The sequence below is a fragment of the Aquarana catesbeiana genome, linkage group LG04 (assembly GCF_042186555.1).
Source record: "Aquarana catesbeiana isolate 2022-GZ linkage group LG04, ASM4218655v1, whole genome shotgun sequence".
Classification (NCBI taxonomy): domain Eukaryota; kingdom Metazoa; phylum Chordata; class Amphibia; order Anura; family Ranidae; genus Aquarana; species Aquarana catesbeiana.
In genome coordinates this window covers 150,124,416-150,143,342 of record NC_133327.1, presented here as the reverse complement: position 1 = coordinate 150,143,342, position 18,927 = coordinate 150,124,416, and the positions used below count along the sequence as shown (strand labels likewise).

Sequence of the window (18,927 nt, the reverse complement as noted above, 5' to 3'; positions counted from 1 at the left end):
AGGCAGAAAGGGGGATCTGCCAGTGTAAACAAACAGATCCCTGTTTTGTCAGGGGAGAAGAGTGAGATTGTCTGTTGCTAGTGATTAGGAACATGATGTCTCTCTACTGCCTGTCAGTCCCCCTCCCCCCACAGTTAGAAAGCACCTCCCTAGGGAACATTTAACCCTTTGATCGCCCCCTGGTGTTAACCCTTCCCTACCAGTGTCATTTATACAGTAATCAGTGCATTTTTAATGCACTGATCGCTGTATAAATGTCACTGGTCCCAAAAAGTGGCAGAAGTGTCCAATCTGTCCGCCGCAATGTCACAGTCCCACTAAAAATCACAAATCACCACCATTACTAGTAAAAAAATAAATAATAATAAACATGCCATAAATCTATCCCCTATTTTGTAAACGTGATAACTTTTGCGCAAACCAATCAATATACGCCAATTGGGATTTTTTTTACCAAAAATATGTAGAAGAATAAATATTGGCCTAAACTGAGGAAGAACTTAGTTTTTTTACATCTTTTTTGGATGTTTATTATAGCAAAAAGTAAAAAAATATTTTTTTTTTTCAAAATTGGTGCTCTTTTTTTGTGTATAGCGCAAAAAATAAAAACCGCAGAGGTGATCAAATACCACCAAAAGAAAGCTCTATTTGTGGAAAAAAGGATGTCAATCTCACTTGGGTATAATGTTGCATGACCGCGCAATTGTCCGTTAAAGTGACGCAGTGCCGTATCACAAAAAATGGCCTGGTCAGGAAGTAAGTAAATCCTTCCGGGGGTGAAGTGGTTAATGTTGAAACTAAACATACACTTTGGGATGTATGCCATTCGGCTGTACTAACAAGCCCCCTTCAGTATGAGGACTCCTTTTGGTACATACCGATAAGGCTCTATGTACACACTAACTTGATGATTGGGATTCTATTTGGTTGGATACAACAGGGCAACTTTCGTGTTCCCCCCATCTTCAGGGGTGTTTGCACCACTTCAACAATATCTTGATATCGACATATGTCATGGGATGTTGGATATATAATTGCTCTCATCACCTCACCTTGACTGAATCAACTCATTCCCAATAGCACATGTCCTGAGGAAGCTATTAAAGTAGCGAAACGCGTTGACAAAAAGGCATGGAAAAGTCTATGAATGCTATCCAATGATACCTTGTCCATTACGGATCCTATGTTATACATTTCAGATTTCTTTTTTCCCTTCCGTGTCCTTCTTATTAGGTATTTGTTGACCTTGTCAGTCAGTAAGGGTGTTTTTTGTCTGTATAAATGTAATTTTATTATATGTATAAAAGATATATTTTTTTTTTTACAAATAACTGTCTCATGTTATGCCTACAAAGTCTGCATTTTTTTTCATTAGAGTTCATTCATTCATAGAACTTGGTGAATGAATGGAGCGGCTCTGTGGGCAAAACCCCACACAGCTGTGCTATTTTTACATTGTGAAAGCGGGTGCAGGAAGAGGATCCCCCACCCATTGTCACAGGAGGGGTGAGAGGCCGGCTACTCCATAGTTACTTGTTACATGTTTCACCCCAAATATGAGTGTAACACTTTACAAAAGGTGGACTAATGCTTTAACTTAAAAAGCAGCACACTAACTATCCAAATTCAGGACACAAACAAACATATAAACCAGAATAGGTGCTCAATCCCTTTAAGACCAATAATAAATCAGTGAACTTCAATAAGCAAGAAGAAATACCATTCAATACAAAGTGAAAACAATCACATTTGAAGTAGTGCTAAGAATACAGCGTGCAAGTGCATATTTCTTTAAAAGTAAAATCATTTTAATATTATTATTACAGGATTTATATTGCGCCAACAGTTTGCTCAGCACTTTACAAAATGAAGGCAGACATTATAGTTTGGTACAAGAGGAATCAGAGGGCTCTGCTCATATGAATGAAAGTTCTTAGCGAAAGAAAACAGTCCTTATCCAAGTAATGTGGAAAAACACACTACACTACAAGTTTGTTTGTATCACACCAACCAAGTATTCAGGCTCCTTACCGGATATACAGTATATATGACCTCTGTGTTATTAGAGATATGCAGTGCTTTAAGAGTAGCGAACTGCAAAACCATGGTCAGCGAAGCTAATTTCATGCCATCATGAACCACCAAAAGCACCTTCAGAACCAACAAGGCGGAAGAATAAAGAGAAGCCAAATCGTGTAATAACCTTTAAAAGGTGAATACTTTACTATAAGAAAATCACTTACAATGTGTAAGAAGAGACCATGTATGTATATCACTGCCATGGTTCAGCCGGTGGGTGTGATGACATCACAGGCTAGGTCCCTCAACACAGGACCTCCCCCTTGTGATGATTATGCTTTTAAATGTTATTACACAATGTTTCTGTGATAACCTACAAATATTTGATTTTGTATCACTTTATGTGCTGGGGAAAATGGCCGCCAGGAGCAAAAGACAGCAATAGAAACCTGTTAGGGCGGTTAAGCCTTTCAGATTCTATACAAAAATAAATAGTAAAAAATTGGCTTTACAGATAGGACACTTTCTTGTTCCTTAGGCACACCCTCCTGCCTTTATGTCTGAGCTAAGGGCAGGTGGATTCCATGAAGTAAATGCTACATGAATCATCTGCCCTTACTCAAGATGGCCACGACCAGAAATGCTAGGGGATAATTTTCAAAGTGACTTCTCAACAAAATAAAGCATAGAGACATGGATGGATGAGTGAGTTTGCTTTGAATATTAAGAATGAATTAAAAAACCTGCTCCAGCTACTTTGGTGCATGTCTGTTGTGCCAACACTAAAGTATTGGTTTGTTTATTTGTACTCATCGGCAGCAATCCTCGATTTTTCCTAGCAATTCCTAATAGTTATGACTAGATGGCTCCTTATTTCTCCTTTTACTGATGTACCAGTTGGTTGTTGTCCATTTTGTAACTTCTGTTTAAAACCAATAAAGCTCTTTGTCAAAAAAAATGAATTAAATAGCATTTTTGGATTGTGGTGCTCTTCCTATTAACAATCTTCTTCCCAGGTTTATCAAGTTAGAATCCTGACATAGACTCGTTACAGACCTAGTCATCTCAATAACCTCAAACATTCCAGCATTAGCTAAAAAGGTCAACTCATGCATCTTTTTGTTAATAATACTCAGGTCTATATGGCCAAAAAGTGTTTCAGACTTACCAACTTTCTGAAACGCTTCTCTGAGCTCTTCTAACTCCTCCCTAGTTATAGTGATTGTGTTGTTAGCCATTCCCAGGATCAGTCAGGTTGGAATTTCAAGAGGCTTTACCTGCGACCTAGGGGTAAAACATATGGCGTAATTGTGAATATTTACACATCAACACTGCTAGGTGTCTAGGTATCAATCATCAGAGAGACCATCAATCATTAATAGAACAAAGATGCCCCATTATTACAGTGACAGACAGACAAAGGATGGAATATAACTTATACAAATTAGTTTGACAGGTGATAAGCATATCTTTATTTCATTTATAAGACTACTACTTTTTATACTAATACAACCCACAGATTTAGTGAGTTTTGTTGCACTCAAAAGAAACCCCAGTCTTGAATCTTTTCAGGAGCAATCAGATGGCCTAATACCTTTTCTGTGTTTTAAGACATAACCCCAAAATTCTAGAGGCTTAATACCATGTAAAAGGAGAGCGTCAACTGTTCTTAGAAGGCATTAGGTTATATCAGACTCTCACAAGAGCTACAGCGTAACGTTCTATGTACATGGTACTAGATATACTGTATGTAGCCCCTAACTTTATAAGAGGATAGGGGAAAAGGGCATGGTGGGCATTTAAACAAAACATGTATAGTAGATTTATTATTACTACTATATGTTTTAAAATTAGGGAATGCTTTCCCCTATGGTTAATAAGTTTGGCTGGCCATGACATGTGGAATAAGTGGTGGTATTTGCACAGCAAAGTGGCATCTAGTTTTTGCAGATAATTGATGGAGAGACCAGTCAGTAGCACAAGTACTCCCTTTTCATTTGTCAAGATCTGCAGGGTTTCTCAAATGTATATAAGCACAAATGCTGTCTGAATTTGTTGCAAAAATAAAATGTATGCACTAATTGTCATATTTAAACCTATAATATTACTCATACTGTCACAAAAAAAGTCCATAAAAACTGCACGTGCATATGTATGCTGTAGATACATACAGTATCTCACAAAAGTGAGTACACCCCTCACATTTTTGTAAATATTTTATTATATCTTTTTATGTGACAACACTGAAGAAATGACACTTTGCTACAATGTAAAGTAGTGAGTGTACAGCTTGTATAACAGTGAAAATTTGCTGTCCCCTCAAAATAACTCAACACACAGCCATTAATGTCTAAACCGCTGTCAACAAAAGTGAGTACACCCCTAAGTGAAAATGTCCAAATTGGGCCCAATTAGCCATTTTCCCTTCCCTGTGTCATGTGACTCGTTATTGTTACAAGGTCTCAGGTGTGAATGGGGAGCAGGTGTGTTAAATTTGGTGCTATTGCTTTCATTTTCTCATACTGGTCACTGGAAGTTCAACATGGCACCTCATGGCAAAGAACTCTCTGAGGACCTGAAAAAAAGAATTGTTGCTCTACATAAAGATGGCCGAGGCTATAAGAAGATTGCCAAGACCCTGAAACTGAGCTGCAGCACGGTGGCCAAGACCATACAGTGGTTTAACAGGACAGGTTCCTCTCAGAACAGGCCTCGCCATGGTTGACTAAAGAAGATGAGTGCATGTGCTCAGCGTCATATCCAGAGGTTGTCTTTGGGAAATAGATGTATGAGTGCTGCCAGCATTGCTGCAGAGGTTGAAGGGGTGGGGGGGCCAGCCTGTCAATGCTCTGACCATACGCCACAAACTGCATCAAATTGGTCTGCATGGCTGTTATCCCAGAAGGAAGTCTCTTCTAAAGATGATGCACAAGAAAGCCCACAAACAGTTTGCTGAAGACAAGCAGACTAAGGACATGGATTACTGGAACCATGTCCTGTGGTCTGATGAGACCAAGATAAACTTATTTGGTTCAGATGGTGTCAAGCGTGTGTCGCAGCAACCAGGTGAAGAGTACAAAGACAAGTGTTTCTTGCCTACAGTCAAGCATGGTGGTGGAAGTGTCATGGTCTGGGGCTACATGAGTGCTGCCGGCACTGGGGATCTACAGTTCATTGAGGGAACCATAAATGCCAACATGTACTGTGACATACTGAAGCAGAGCATGATCCCTTCCTTTGGGGACTGGGCCGCAGGGCAGTATTCCAACATGATAACGACCCCCAAACACACCTCCAAGACGACCACTGCCTTGCTAAAGAAGCTGAGGGTAAAGGTGATGGACTGGCCAAGCATGTCTCCAGACCTAAACCCTATTGAGCATCTGTGGGGCATCCTCAAATGGAAGGTGGAGGAGCGCAAGGTCTCTAACATTCACCAGCTCCGTGATATCGTCATGGAGGAGTGGAAGAGGACTCCAAAGACAACCTGTGAAGCTCTGGTGAACTCCATGCCCCAGATGGTTAAGGCAGTGCTGAAAAATAATGGTGACCACACAAAATATTGACACTTTGGGCCCAATTTGGACATTTTCACTTAGGGGTGTACTCACTTTTCTTGCCAGCGGTTAAGACACCTAATGGCTGTGTGTTGAGTTATTTTTAGGGGACAGCAAATTTACACTGTTATACAAGCTGTACACTCACTACTTTACATTGTAGCAAAGTGTCATTTCTTCAGTGTTGTCACATGAAAAACTTTCATAAAAGATTTACACAAATGTGAGGGGTGTACTAACTTTTGTGAGATACTGTATATTTATATATAATATACATTTGATAGAGTGCCTTCCTTTGTGTATATCACTTAGTTGCTCAGAATTTTATTCTGTTGGTGACATTCCCCATTATAACATTGTAAACAATTATTATATTTCTTAATCCTGCTGTTAGTGGAAACAATTCCAGTAATTAATTAGAAATTGTTTATCATTATACTTCATTACTTCAGTGCTCTTCCTGTCATCTGACAGAAATACACGTGCAAGAATAAGTGTACTGTATGTCCTTAGTCCTGTCATTGCTGGACAACAGAGAAAGATGCAGGACAGTGCAGCTTCAATTAGAGCTGAACTCCAGAGAGATGAAAAGGACACAGATAAATGCTCTGTATTATTTAAATATTGATGACGAATTAACACATCCTTAAAGTGGAACTTCACTTTCTCAATCAACATTGACTAATGTCTAATCCTTATGCTGCTAGCATTAGTAAATAGAGGAAAGTATATCATATTTACTTGTTTTAAATGGTTTTTTTTTGCATTTCTTTAATTACTTCGTGGTTTCCAGGCCTGGGCAAATGATGTCATACATCCCAGGAGTCTTCAGGAGGGGAGAGAAGGTTCTCAGCTCAGCCTATGCCTAAGCTAAGGGCAGATGGATTCCAGGAAGTAAATGCTACATATATAATCTGCCCTTACTCAAGATGGCCACTACTAGAAATGCCAGGGGGGGGGTTTCAAAATGATTTCTCAGAAAAATAAAGCACGGAGATATGGATGGATGGAGGAGATTGCTTTGAATATTAAAAGTGAATTGTATCAAATTTTTGGCTTGTGGTGCTCAGATGCATTGCAGTTCTACTTTAAATGTATTTTTCTAATACTAGCAGGAAGTACCACAATTCAAACTGGTATCAGAGTCTTGCAGTTCCTCTACAGCAGAGCTCAAACCATGAGGTGAGAATTAGCACAGGGAGCCAATCAGTTGTGCTGCTGTGCATGCGCCTACAAGAACACTCTAATAAAAGGAAAGAGTGGAGTAAAGAATAATCAGCTTATCGGGCTGCTACTTCTCCTTTCGTTGTTCACTGTTCACATTGGTCACTGAAGTGCAATAGCAAAAAATTGGGTCTCCTGCCATGCCACACAGGGCTGCATTTACATTACTGGATGGACAGAAATAAAAATCATTTGGTGTCAGGGCTGAGCTCAGCTGTCGGCTAATTGCCAGCTCCCATCTCTTTCCACAGTTACCTAGCTGTTGTTGATTCTGCTCGTCAGTCCTGCCTACTTAAAGTCGTCCAGCTCACTTGATCTCTGCCTTGGCCTTTGTCAACATCACAGAGACTTTCTCCTGCGTTCCTGTTGAAGAGTTGCTCGGCTGACATCCCTTCTGGCTCCTGATCCTGCTTGCTGTTCTACTACGTTTATCTCTGGCTCTCTGACATTTGCTTGGCTGACTACCCGATCCGGTTACTGAACTCTGGCTTGTTTTGACTACGCTTACTCTGTTTACCTTATTATTATTATTATTATTATTATTATTATTAAACAAGTGTGATTTAACTATACTTCTGTCTTGGTCTGATTCATGGTTCCTGATATTTGGCAGGTAAAACATCACCCTTATATGTAATCCATCTGTGCATTTTGCTTTTTGCCGGAAGTTTAGCTTTTTTAAAATTGCCTGGAGTTTAGCTTTTTTTCATGCCTAAGATGTGATGTAGAAATGCCTGAAAATACTGAACAAATTTTTTGAAAAACTGACTGATATATTAACAGTAATATAAATACTAACTGCCTGCTCTGGTTTACTGCATCCTGCACATTCTCAATGCTTTGGAGCCATATGGGAGAGCAAGTCTTAGGCCTTGCTCACAAGGGCATACTATTATCGTTCGCCTGTGTTGGCGGCTGTATTGGCCAGCATAGGGATGCACAGATGTTCCATGCATCCCTTGTACAGGCAGTGCCATTTATGTCAGTTGGGGCTCAACGGCTGCATGGACAGAGTCGCTGCTCCTAATTTGGCAGCTGTGAGAGTGTGGGCACGTGCTCTCAAAAGTAGACAGTGTGCATTCCGACTCATGGGCCCACACCCCAATGGCTGCCAAATTGGGGGGAGTGGCTGTGTTTATGCATCTACTGTTTCCCAATTGACAGGAATGGGACTGCCCGCACCTATTCCAAAAATACCTCAATAATAAAAACAAAAAAATAAAGGCAGCAAAGGGGGTGACTGCTCAAAGAGCTATACATTTGAATGATGCCACAATTCCCTCACTGACCCTAATCTTCACTGTGCAGTTTGTCAGCTTCACTTATTTCCCCCTATAGCAGCTTTAATACATTGACACTGATGGCTGATCTGTGCCCTCTTTCATAGAGCCGGCTATGACATAACCCCTCATTGGCCCTTCTAAGTCTGTTGGCCGTGGTTCCAATGATTTTGAAATTGCTGGATTTGCTACACACCCTATTCCTAGTGACATGATGCCTTGGCTTTCTGGAAAGAGATTATTTAATGCTTATCATTAAATTGCTGACTACACACATTCTTGTACCTCACTAAATGGACTTTTATGTGCTCTTTCACTTTATTACATCTTATCCTGTTGATTATATAAGAAGTGTTTTGTTTCTTTACATGGTGTAAAGTTTATTTAAATGTAATTCAACACATTTGCACCACATAGCTCTACTGTAGGCTATATATACACACCTTATATTTAAAATAATGTGCTATCTTTAGGTTGGGATTGAAAAGCAGAACATGACAATCATTTCCAACTATGCTGATTTAGACTTCATCTATTTGTATGCATGTTGTACACCAGGGTGAGCCCTAGGATGCTTATACCCGTATATTGTGCCCTACATTCTTCTTTCTGTCATTACATAAAAAAAAAACTGAAGCTGAAATTTGATCTGCTTATATTTTGCCTTATCTAGCTCATCTTTCTCCCTTTTATCAACACAAATGCATTTTTTAAATGAAACCTTTCTATTTTGTTACATACCTTATTTTAAATTCAGTGACATCATCACTGCATGTCTGTGCTTCTCTATGCAATGCAAGCAGATCACAGATGGTACAGCAGGGTGCTGTACATACTGTAACCTCCTGAAAACATTTCAACATTCTGCCTTTGTACTCCTTTAAATAGCCCTTAGTCCCTCTGGAGAAGTGGGCATTCCTCCAAACTCCAATTGCATGCAGACTGCCCTAGATAACACCAACATGTGCTGGGCCTCCATGATTGAAAGAACTGAAATCCAGTGAATGAGAGAGCTGGGCCAGGGACTGAAGTGGAAAGGTCTAAATGATGCTAGATGTCTTCCAGGCAGGAAATTAGGTGGGCTCTATCTGACTTTCTGCAGCTTCTAATGCACATTGTGAGAGCCTTACAGTGTGCAATGAAATCTGAGTAAGCAATTTCCATACTCAAGAGGAGTCTGTACAACCGTAGGTAAGGCTGGAGTTCAACAATTGTTTTACAAACATTTACAACTATGATAGCTTAGCAGCTTTTTTTTTTTTGGTAAGGTACAGCAAAAGGAACCAAAATATCCTTCCTATAAAACAGTGTGCATTAGAAGCTGCACATAGATCTTATTTCCTGACTGGAGGACGGTAAGCCATGTTTAAGCCTTTTCCTCCCAAGCATTACTGTTCCTGATATATGATTATCCAAGAAAGGGGAGGATCAGGTCATGCTGGCCTCCTGCCTGGAGGAAATCCAATTCGGGATGGGTGCCAATTATCTAAAGCTAAATGGCACTAAAACTAACTGCATCATCTTCAGTAACCAGGTGTATTCCAACCTGTTTCCATCCTGGCCGGAATCTTTCAAACCTTTTCCAATTCCAGCCACTCAGGTAAAGGACCTTGGCGTCATCTTTGACTCTAGGTTGACCCTGCGCCCTCAGGTAAATCAGGTGGTGAGTTCATGCCACTTCTACCTGAGACTCCTGAGGTCGACTTTTCGCTATATTACAGACTCTGACAAGATCGCCATGGTCACTGCCATTATCAGCAGTTGACTGGACTACTGTAATGCCCTGTATGTGGGTTTGCCTGCTTGTACCATCTACAAGCTCCAGTTGATCCAGAATGCTGCAGCAAGGTTACTGACAGGTGTTGGTCATCGTGACCACATCACTCCATCTCTTAGTGCCCTGCATTGGCTGCCCGTTAAAGAACGGTTTCTGTTCAAAACCAGATGTCTTGTCCATAAGGCATTGCATGGACGTGGCCCAGAGTATCTGAAGGGAAAATTCATCAAGTATGTGCCTACCCGATTCTTGAGATCAGTGAACTTGGCCATACTGAAGATTCCAAAATTTAAAAAGAAAACATGCAGAGGGAGAACGAGTGAAGTACAAGGAGCTGAATTTTGGAACTCCTTGCCTCTGAAACTGAGACCTGAGAATGACTTTTTGAAATTCCGAAAGAAATTGAAAACCGTACTTTTTGTACAAGCTTTCGGAATCACCTAAGTTTAACTGGGGTGTGATGGACAGACTCCCTGGCTTTTATTCTGTATGTTTCCATGCTGGTTTGCTGGTTCTCCTAAGGTCTTGTAATGGTAATGTCCTTTTGTTTTGCGCATCAAGGCTTTCAGGTAAGACTGTGGAGGTTAAGCATTTTAATGAATAAATAAATAAAATAAACATGTATAAATGACTCTCAAGTTTAAAAATGACCTTCAGTAAATCATTATGGCGTATAGGGGGTTATTTACCAAAGGCAAATCCACTTTGCACTACAAGTGAACTTGGAAGTGCAGTCGCTGTAGATTTGAGGGGAAGCTCTGCCGACTTTATCATCCAATCATGTGCAAGCTAAAATGCTGTTTTTTATTTTCCTTGCATGTCCCCCTCAGATCTACAGCGACTGCAATTCCAAGTGCACTTGTAATGCAAAGTGGATTTGCCTTTCGTTAATAACCCTCATAATCTCGGAGCATAGTATTTTAATAGTGTTATTCTATGCACCCTAAATCATTATGGAACCCAACTTCCAGTCCCAACCTACAGATAGCACACTGTTTTACACATAATTTGTGTAGACAGTATAGCCTACATGGGGCACACAGTGCAAATGTGTTGAATTAGATGTAAAATAAACTTTACATTATGTAATCAAATGAAATGAGATAATAAACAGGATAAGGTGTAATAAAAATAAAAACACATTATAAATAGAATAGGTTTAATGAGCTACAAGAATGTATGTAATCAGCGTTCCGTTGATAAGAAGAAGCTTTAAATATAAAAAGCCAAGTCATTCTGGCACTAGGGATGAGGTTCAGATTTGCTATTTATTTCAACCATAATAAACCATGGCCAGAAGGCTTAGAAGGGACAATAAGGAGACATATCAAATAGCTGGCCTTCACTATTTAAGAGGGCACAGAGCAACCATAGTGTCAGTGCATTAAAGCAGCTTTGGGGGTAGGATAAGAAGAGCTGACAAACATGCATAGAGAAGATTAGGATCATTTAGGAAACTATGCTTTGTTAGCTCTTTAGGCAGTCACCCCCTTTGCTGTTCTTCTTTTATTTTACTATTGGGAACTTCTTTTGCTGCTGACCTTTCCATAGAAATGTGTTTTTTTTTTTTTTTGTTTTTTTTTTACAGCAAGGCTTTAATTGGAAAAAAAGTGGGCTTTTGTTTCAGGGGTGGTATTTTGGGGTTTTCAAATATTTTGGGGGAGATTTGGTTTTGTTTTATTTTGTGTTGATAGGAACATTTTCAAGCTAAAACAGGTCAGCTGGGGTGCAGCTGCTCAATATAATCCAAGCTTGTAATTTAAAGAATTTGTGCTATAGCTGCTATATTAGTGGCAAACATGGGAGTGACCATCTTCCTTTGCCAAGTTCTATTTTATTTTTTTACAATAGCTTTCCTATTAGCATTTATAAAACACTTACAAAGCTCTAAACAGCTTTCTATTGAGTCCATGAAGTGGCATTCAAATATTTGTTTTTAATAAAGAGTGAGAAAGGCTTTTACACCTTTTGGTGTGCCTGGGATTCTCTCACATCCCAGTAATGGTGGTCTGGGAAAATCTCTCTAATAGGAACACATGCAGCATTAACAATCTCAAAAAGACCGAATCCAAAATATAAGCACAACAGCCAGATTTTTTGGAAGAGGTCATCAACAGTATCCCAAATATTTCTCTAATCACATGTTTTTTTAGACACCTCCTTATGCATGGTAGATATTTGTTTAAAATAGTAACAACAAAAAAACAACATTTAATATATTGCAGCTGACCAATCAAAATATGTGGTGGTTGCATTACCACCCCTGTCAGTGGTAAATGGTTTGTCCAAACACTCTTAAATAATACATTTGTAGCAGAGCTTTTTCTGTTCAAAAACAGCAACCTTACTGGTCAGATCACCAGGTAAAAAAAAAGAAAGAAAATGGGGGTGGATGCATTTGTTTTTTATTTTATTCTTTATTTTCACCTGGTGATCTGGTCAGTAACCCACTTCCTGTCTTAGGGTGCCTCCAAGGTTTTATAGCAAATGAATAAATGCTGACCATTGTAAGAGCCTCAAAGCAGCAATCACATTAGAAAAAATCACATTAAAGGCCCAGTTCATTACTCACAAATTTGTCTATCAAGCCCTGATGAAGGGGTTGCTCTTAGACTCCCACAATGCATTGGCTACTTTTTGGATTGTCCCCCTGACTTTTATTGGAATAAGTTGTATATGGACCTCTTAACAGTGGTGTGGCACTTCAATTCATTTTTTTTATACATTATACTAGATGCCATGGAGACCATGGAGATCCTCTGGGTTGTAGAAGCTGCTGGCCTGGATATCAACCTCAATACTTCAGGATAGTAACACCAGTGAGATAACCCTATGGGTTCAGCGTTATTTTTTCTCTTTCCTCCACCATTGTAAGCACCCCACCACTGTTAAATGGTTTGTATCAAACATCTAATTGCCACTTTTGCTGGACAGCTTGGTCTGTTAAAGAAACGGACTTACTGGCCAGATCTCCAGGTGACAATAAAGGAAGAAAAGCCAAAAAAGAAAATGAATGCAGTCACCACATCTAAATATTGACAATAATAACAGTAGTGCAGTGTTGTTATTATTATGGGTATAAATAACTCCCAACTTTTTGAGATGGGAATGAGGGACACCTATTAGCAAAAGTATGTAAGCATAGGACACACACCCTGCCACGCCCCCTTAAAGGAGAACTATACAAAAATAATTATTAGTTAAACCCACAAGTGCTTTTTTTTAAACACTTCTATTCCTTTATATTGGCTTTTGAAATGAACAAATGCAACAACTTAGAAACTGGATGAAAGGTTTATCACTGGGAAACACTTTCTGATAGCTACATTTTATATACCAGTATATGCATCAGACCAAAATGAGGGACAAATGAGGAGGAATGAGGGACAGAGGGACTTTGTTCCAAAACAGGGACAGTCCCTCGAAATCAGGGACAGTTGGAAGCTATGTGTATGTAACGCACTGCTCCTGATGGGCAGGTGCTATCTATGTAAATTTAAGTTGTCTGAAGCTGTAGTTTAGCTCAGACTGATTATGGTAAATTTCCTGGCATTTGTACCAGTTCAGCTGGGTTGTGTTAATTTCCACTTGGCCATGGGTGTCGCTGTGGCCACCGGTAAGTGTTGGAAATGCAACAGGCTGGATGTATTGGGTACCCCTTTTACTCAGAAATAACCTGTGGGAGTAGTTCACTCACCATGCATTCTGGGTAGGGGTACTTAAGGTACAGGCGCCATTTGGCCGGGGTTCGTTGTTCCCGACCTGGAGGCCCTCCTGGCCCAGGGTGTGCCGTGGCAGCTCTGCTGTCTCGGGGCTGGCTGGCCCGAGGCTTTGTTACTACAGAAGTAGGCCCAGGAGTTCTGGGGCCTGCTGATCCAGAGGTTGGTCCTGTGCTGTCTTGCCTGCAGGGAGAAGTCGATCGATTGAAGGAGACCAGGGGAGGCCTTCTCTAGAGGTGACCAAGCCAAGTATGCTGGTATCTCAGGAGGAGCCTGGAAACCAAATCGGGGGATGCAACCTGGATCATCTAACTCGCAGTAACGCTGGGTCGGCTGAAAGAATCTGGTACTGTGCAGCTAAACTTAAAATCTAATCAAAGTTTGGTTACACCATCCTGTGGCAGAGGATTGTGTATGACCGTAAGGATATTCTGTTTTTTGATCAAGTCTGTGGCAGAGACTGTGTTCAAGCATTGTACCTGGCTGTTAGGTCAGTGAGAGAGACCTATCCGGTGATTGCTGTATCCAGTTGAGGAGACTGTTAGTCCTCTGGATAAGTAGAAATATCCTGACCTGCAATCTAAGGTACCTGAATCTCCCTTAATCCTCCATCCTTGTTCTTTTGGATTCAAAGAATAAAAGAATTGCAATGAAAGAAACTAATGGGGCGTACACACGGTCGGACTTTTCGTCTACAAAAGTCCGACAGCCTGTCCGACAGACTTCCGGCGGACTTTCGGCGGACTTTCGGCGGACTTGCAGCAGACTTTCTAACGAACTGACTTGCCTACACACGACCACACAAAAGTCCAACGGATTCGTACGTGATGACGTACACCGGACTAAAATAAGGAAGTTCATAGCCAGTAGCCAATAGCTGCCCTAGCGTGGGTTTTTGTCCGTCGGACTAGCACACAGACGAGCGGATTTCGGGGTCCGTCGTAGTTACGACGTAAAGATTTGAAGCATGTTTCAAATCTAAAGTCCGTCGGATTTGAGGCTGAAAAAGTCTGCTGAAAGTCCGGAGAAGCCCACACACGATCGGATTACCAGCCAGCTTTAGTCCGTCGGCGTCCGTTGGACTTTTGTAGACGAAAAGTCCGACCGTGTGTACGCCCCATAAGTGTTTGGTGCAGACATCATTTAATACTCTTTTTTTCCTCTTCACCATTGTGACCCCTGTGATGGACACAAGGTAACAGTAAGCCCAATCAAAACCAGCAGCTCCTTCGGGGGTAAGTGCTACATGTATATTCATGTGCTATAGCAAGTAATGTTTTGTATTGTTTACATTTTTCACTATCACTATTTATATTATTACACAGTTTTACTTTATTTTTTTATGCACAGTGATTTCTTACATTTTTTATAACATCTAAGCATTGGTAAGCTGCAATATATTACATTTTTATCTGCAGCACTTATATTATTATCTGTATGCCACATTGCTAGACTGGAGCTCAAAAGGAAATCGGCCTGGGCTCAGATTTAGATTCTGGGTTCCGATTCTGGCCATTTTAGGCCTAACAGCTAATAGGCCTGTTCATGCGACTTTAAAAGTGCAGTGGAAAATACACAAATCTTTCAAATATCAGGCTGAAGGGATGCCTGCACACTGTATTTCAGAGGCAGCATGGTTTTAAGAGATATTCTTGGTTACCGTGCACTTTTGGCAGTGTTTTTTTTTTCTTAGGAATTAGACAGTAGTACCCCAATCATTTGGTTTAATTTGATTGATACCAGTTAAAAAAAAAAAAAAACACTTTTCAGGTGGCTTGACTGGAAGTAGCAGCACCAAAACACTAATTTTTGTTGTTTTCTTATCTATTCTATCTTACCTTTCGATTTGGATCCCCCATCCAAAATCTATTTCCCACCATCCCCTTCAAACTGTCTACAACTGGAAAGGACAGAATTGTTTCAGCACTCTATTTCTGCCTCATTTCACGCCTTCTTCTTTTGTAAAGGGTTAAACAAATCCTATGGCCTGAACATAATTTTGTGACTTTGACATGTGTTTACATATCATCACCACTACTTAGTGTATCCACCTGGATTCAACCTTGTTTTTTTCAGGACAATTTAGGCTTTCGTTTGGTGGTAAATGTTAAAAGATATCTCCTGATTTTTAATTATTATCAAAGGCAAACTGCCACAAAATAGTAGAAAAAATATATAAATATAAATATTTTTTTAAATTTAGCTGTAAATTTCTTTTTTACCAAAACTTACTGCCAAGGAACAACTGAAAATAAATTCTCCTGCTCCTGACATTTATAGCAATATCACATATGTGTGTATGTTATTTGATGTTTGTGACCGTGTTAGGGCCCAGAAACAATAGTGCACATTTTGCTTTTCTTTTATCCTATCTAAAACACACTGACAACGCCACTAACTGACAAAATGATACCTTAAATACACTGTCTCCGACCATGATCTTTGACCCTAACTCTAATGCCCTGTACACACGATCGGACATTGATCGGACATTCCGACAACAAAATATTAGGATTTTTTCCGACGGATGTTGGCTCAAACTTGTCTTGCATACACACGGTAGCACAAAGTTGTCGGAAAATCCGATCGTTCTGAACACAGTGACGTAAAACACGTACGTCGGGACTATAAACGGGGCAGTAGCCAATAGATTTTGTCTCTTAATTTATTCTGAGCATGCGTGGCACTTTGTGCGTCGGAATTGTCCACACATGGTCGGAATTTACGCAAACGGATTTTGTTGGAAAATTTTTTAGCCTGCTTTCAAACTTTGTGTGTCGGAAATTCTGATGGAAAAAGTCCGATGGAGCCCACACATGGTCGGAATTTCCGACAACAAGCTCCAATCGCACATATTCCGTCGGAAAGTCCGACCGTGTGTACAGGGCATAACACCGACCCTGACCTATACCAAACCCTGATCTAGCCACTTGTCTTATTTTTATTTATTATTTTTTTAAAGTGGTGGTATACTGAGAGTTGTCCAAATCCGCTGACAGGCTGTTTTTTTTTATAACAGAAGAGACCCTAGAGGTTTCTTCTGTTATACATTTTCCCGCTACTTGTCAGCAGGTAATGTGATCTGAGCGGCACATGCACAGCTCAGACCACTTTTTGGCTCTGCGTGCCACATCGATGTAACTCCTGTGCGCATGCATGGGAGTGATGTCACAACAGTCCAGCCAATCAAGTGCCCAGAGATGCGAAACCCGGAACAAAAACCAGGTAAAGATGGAAGCGTTGGGGACCGGGGAGAGCCCTGACAGCGCATCGCTGGAGGACTCCGTTTGTCGGTAAGTTTGACATTATGTATTAGTATGCGGTGCATGCTAATACATTATGGCTTAAACCTGTGGGGGGGCACATTATTTTATATTGTCCATGAGACTTTACTACTGCTTTAACAAACACATTTCTCTGTTTACACTTTTCTCCTCTAGCAAGGAGAAAAGGATACAATCATAGGTGTGTGCAGCCTATTGCATTAGGGTGTGCACTCTAAGTTCAAACACACGTGCGTGCGTATATATATATATATATATATATAAATACACGCACACTTTTATAAATATACAGTATGTAAACAAACATTTTAAAACATATTAAAACATTTTTTAACCAATTGAGCTCTGGAAGGTTTTACCTCCATAATGACCAGGCCATTTTTTTGCTATTTGGCACTGTGCTACTTTAACTGGTAATTACACGGTCATGCCCAAATTAAATAGTTATCTTTTTTTCACACAAATAGAGCTTTCTTTTAGTGATATTTAATCACATGAATTCCCTCAATGCTCCATCTGTGCTGCTACAAGCCCCTACACTGCACACAAAGAACTGGAGAACTGCTCCCAGTCTTACTTTGTTTATATCGCAAAAAAAAAGAGGAAGCTTTGTATTCATTCACAGAATACAAAGCTGCCTATGAATGGCTGAGCGCTGCTCAGAACTATTCTTATTTTGTTTTTCCGAATGTGAGATGGAAAGTCTCACATCCAGGACCTAGCACTGTGTACTGTATGTACCTGAAGCTATATACAGTTTATAGAGTGCCTAGAGCCAGTGCAGCACTTAGTGGTGGAAATAGTTTGTTTGGACCAGCTTGGCTCAAGCAAACTATTTAAAGTGACAGGAAACGTGGAGATCTGCTTTAAAGTGGAAGTAAACCCTTTTCTTACAGTTGTACCTACAGGTAAGCCTATAATAAGGCTTACCTGTAGGTACTGTGACTATCTCCTAAACTTGCACTGTTTAGGAGATATTCACACTGCATGCAGCCAGTGATGTCACTGGCGCATGCGCTCTGAAGGGATAGGCATACCCATGACTCCTGTGCGGCAATCAGACGGCTGGAGGACGCGCACCCGGACGGAAGACCACGCGAATATGGAAGCGCCTTCATCGGTGACAGCGTGTCGCTGGAAGGCTTTGTGCAAAGGTAAGTATTCCATAATGTGCTAGTATGCAATGCATACTAGCACATCATGCAATTGTCTTACAGTAAAAAAAAAGGGAGTTTACTACTGCTTTAAGGACATGAAAGAGGAATTATCAGACCAGGCAGACTTTAGGACCTTGAGGAAACTATTTCTTAAACTACAAGATTTAAAATGAATCCATGCAGTTGTGGGACATAAAATTTTTCAAAAAATACCAAGACTTGAAAGTCACTCCCAGGGGTCTCAGGGCCACTGGGGGCCAGAAGTGCAAGTTTTTTGATGATGACCTGAGCCTCCAGTGGTTGTTGGTTTCCACCAAATGCACACTGGAAAGAACAGAGGCAGGAAACGATAGACAAATTATAGCTTGAACTCATGCAGTAGAAGCAACATGAAAAATACAATGAACTTGAAACCAATATGTATAAACATGTGCAAGAAAATTAAGACTTCTTAATCCGGAAAAAAACCTGGAAGCTAGAATGTGATATTGCTGATTTCCAAACTGAAAACATCTTGAATTGGGTCAGGGAGAAGGCATCTGAGACTGATTCTCTAGACCAAGGGTCTCCAAACTGTGGCCTGAAGGCCAGATGTGGCCCTTTGCTAGCCTTTATACGGCCCTTGGGGCACTATTCATCCCACTGATACCAACAATGGAGAAGTATTTCTTACACCAATACCAATGATGGAATACTATTCCTGCTACTAATTAGGGGCACTACTCCTCCTCCTATTGACCACCAACCCTGAGGCTATATTTATTCTCACTGATGCCGGGCCCCATACATTTTCTGCCCCCGCTGGGCACAATCTGGCCCTCCTAAAGTCTAAAGGTCAATAAACTGGCCCTTCGTTTGAAAAGTTTGGAGACACCTGCTCTAGACTATAAGGAGAATATAGGGGATACTG

At 40.5% G+C, this 18,927-nt stretch overlaps 1 protein-coding gene across 2 annotated transcripts in view; it reads right to left on the bottom strand.

Moving 5' to 3' along the window:
• Positions 1-18,927, bottom strand: part of PLS1 (plastin 1) — a 227,386-nt gene that overhangs the window by 108,281 nt on the left and 100,178 nt on the right. For both annotated transcript variants that reach the window (XM_073625875.1, XM_073625874.1), the window contains exon 2: positions 3,188-3,303. In XM_073625875.1, the coding sequence (XP_073481976.1) occupies positions 3,188-3,257 (70 nt within the window). In that variant the 5' untranslated portion in view covers positions 3,258-3,303. The remainder of the gene's footprint in view (positions 1-3,187; positions 3,304-18,927) is intronic.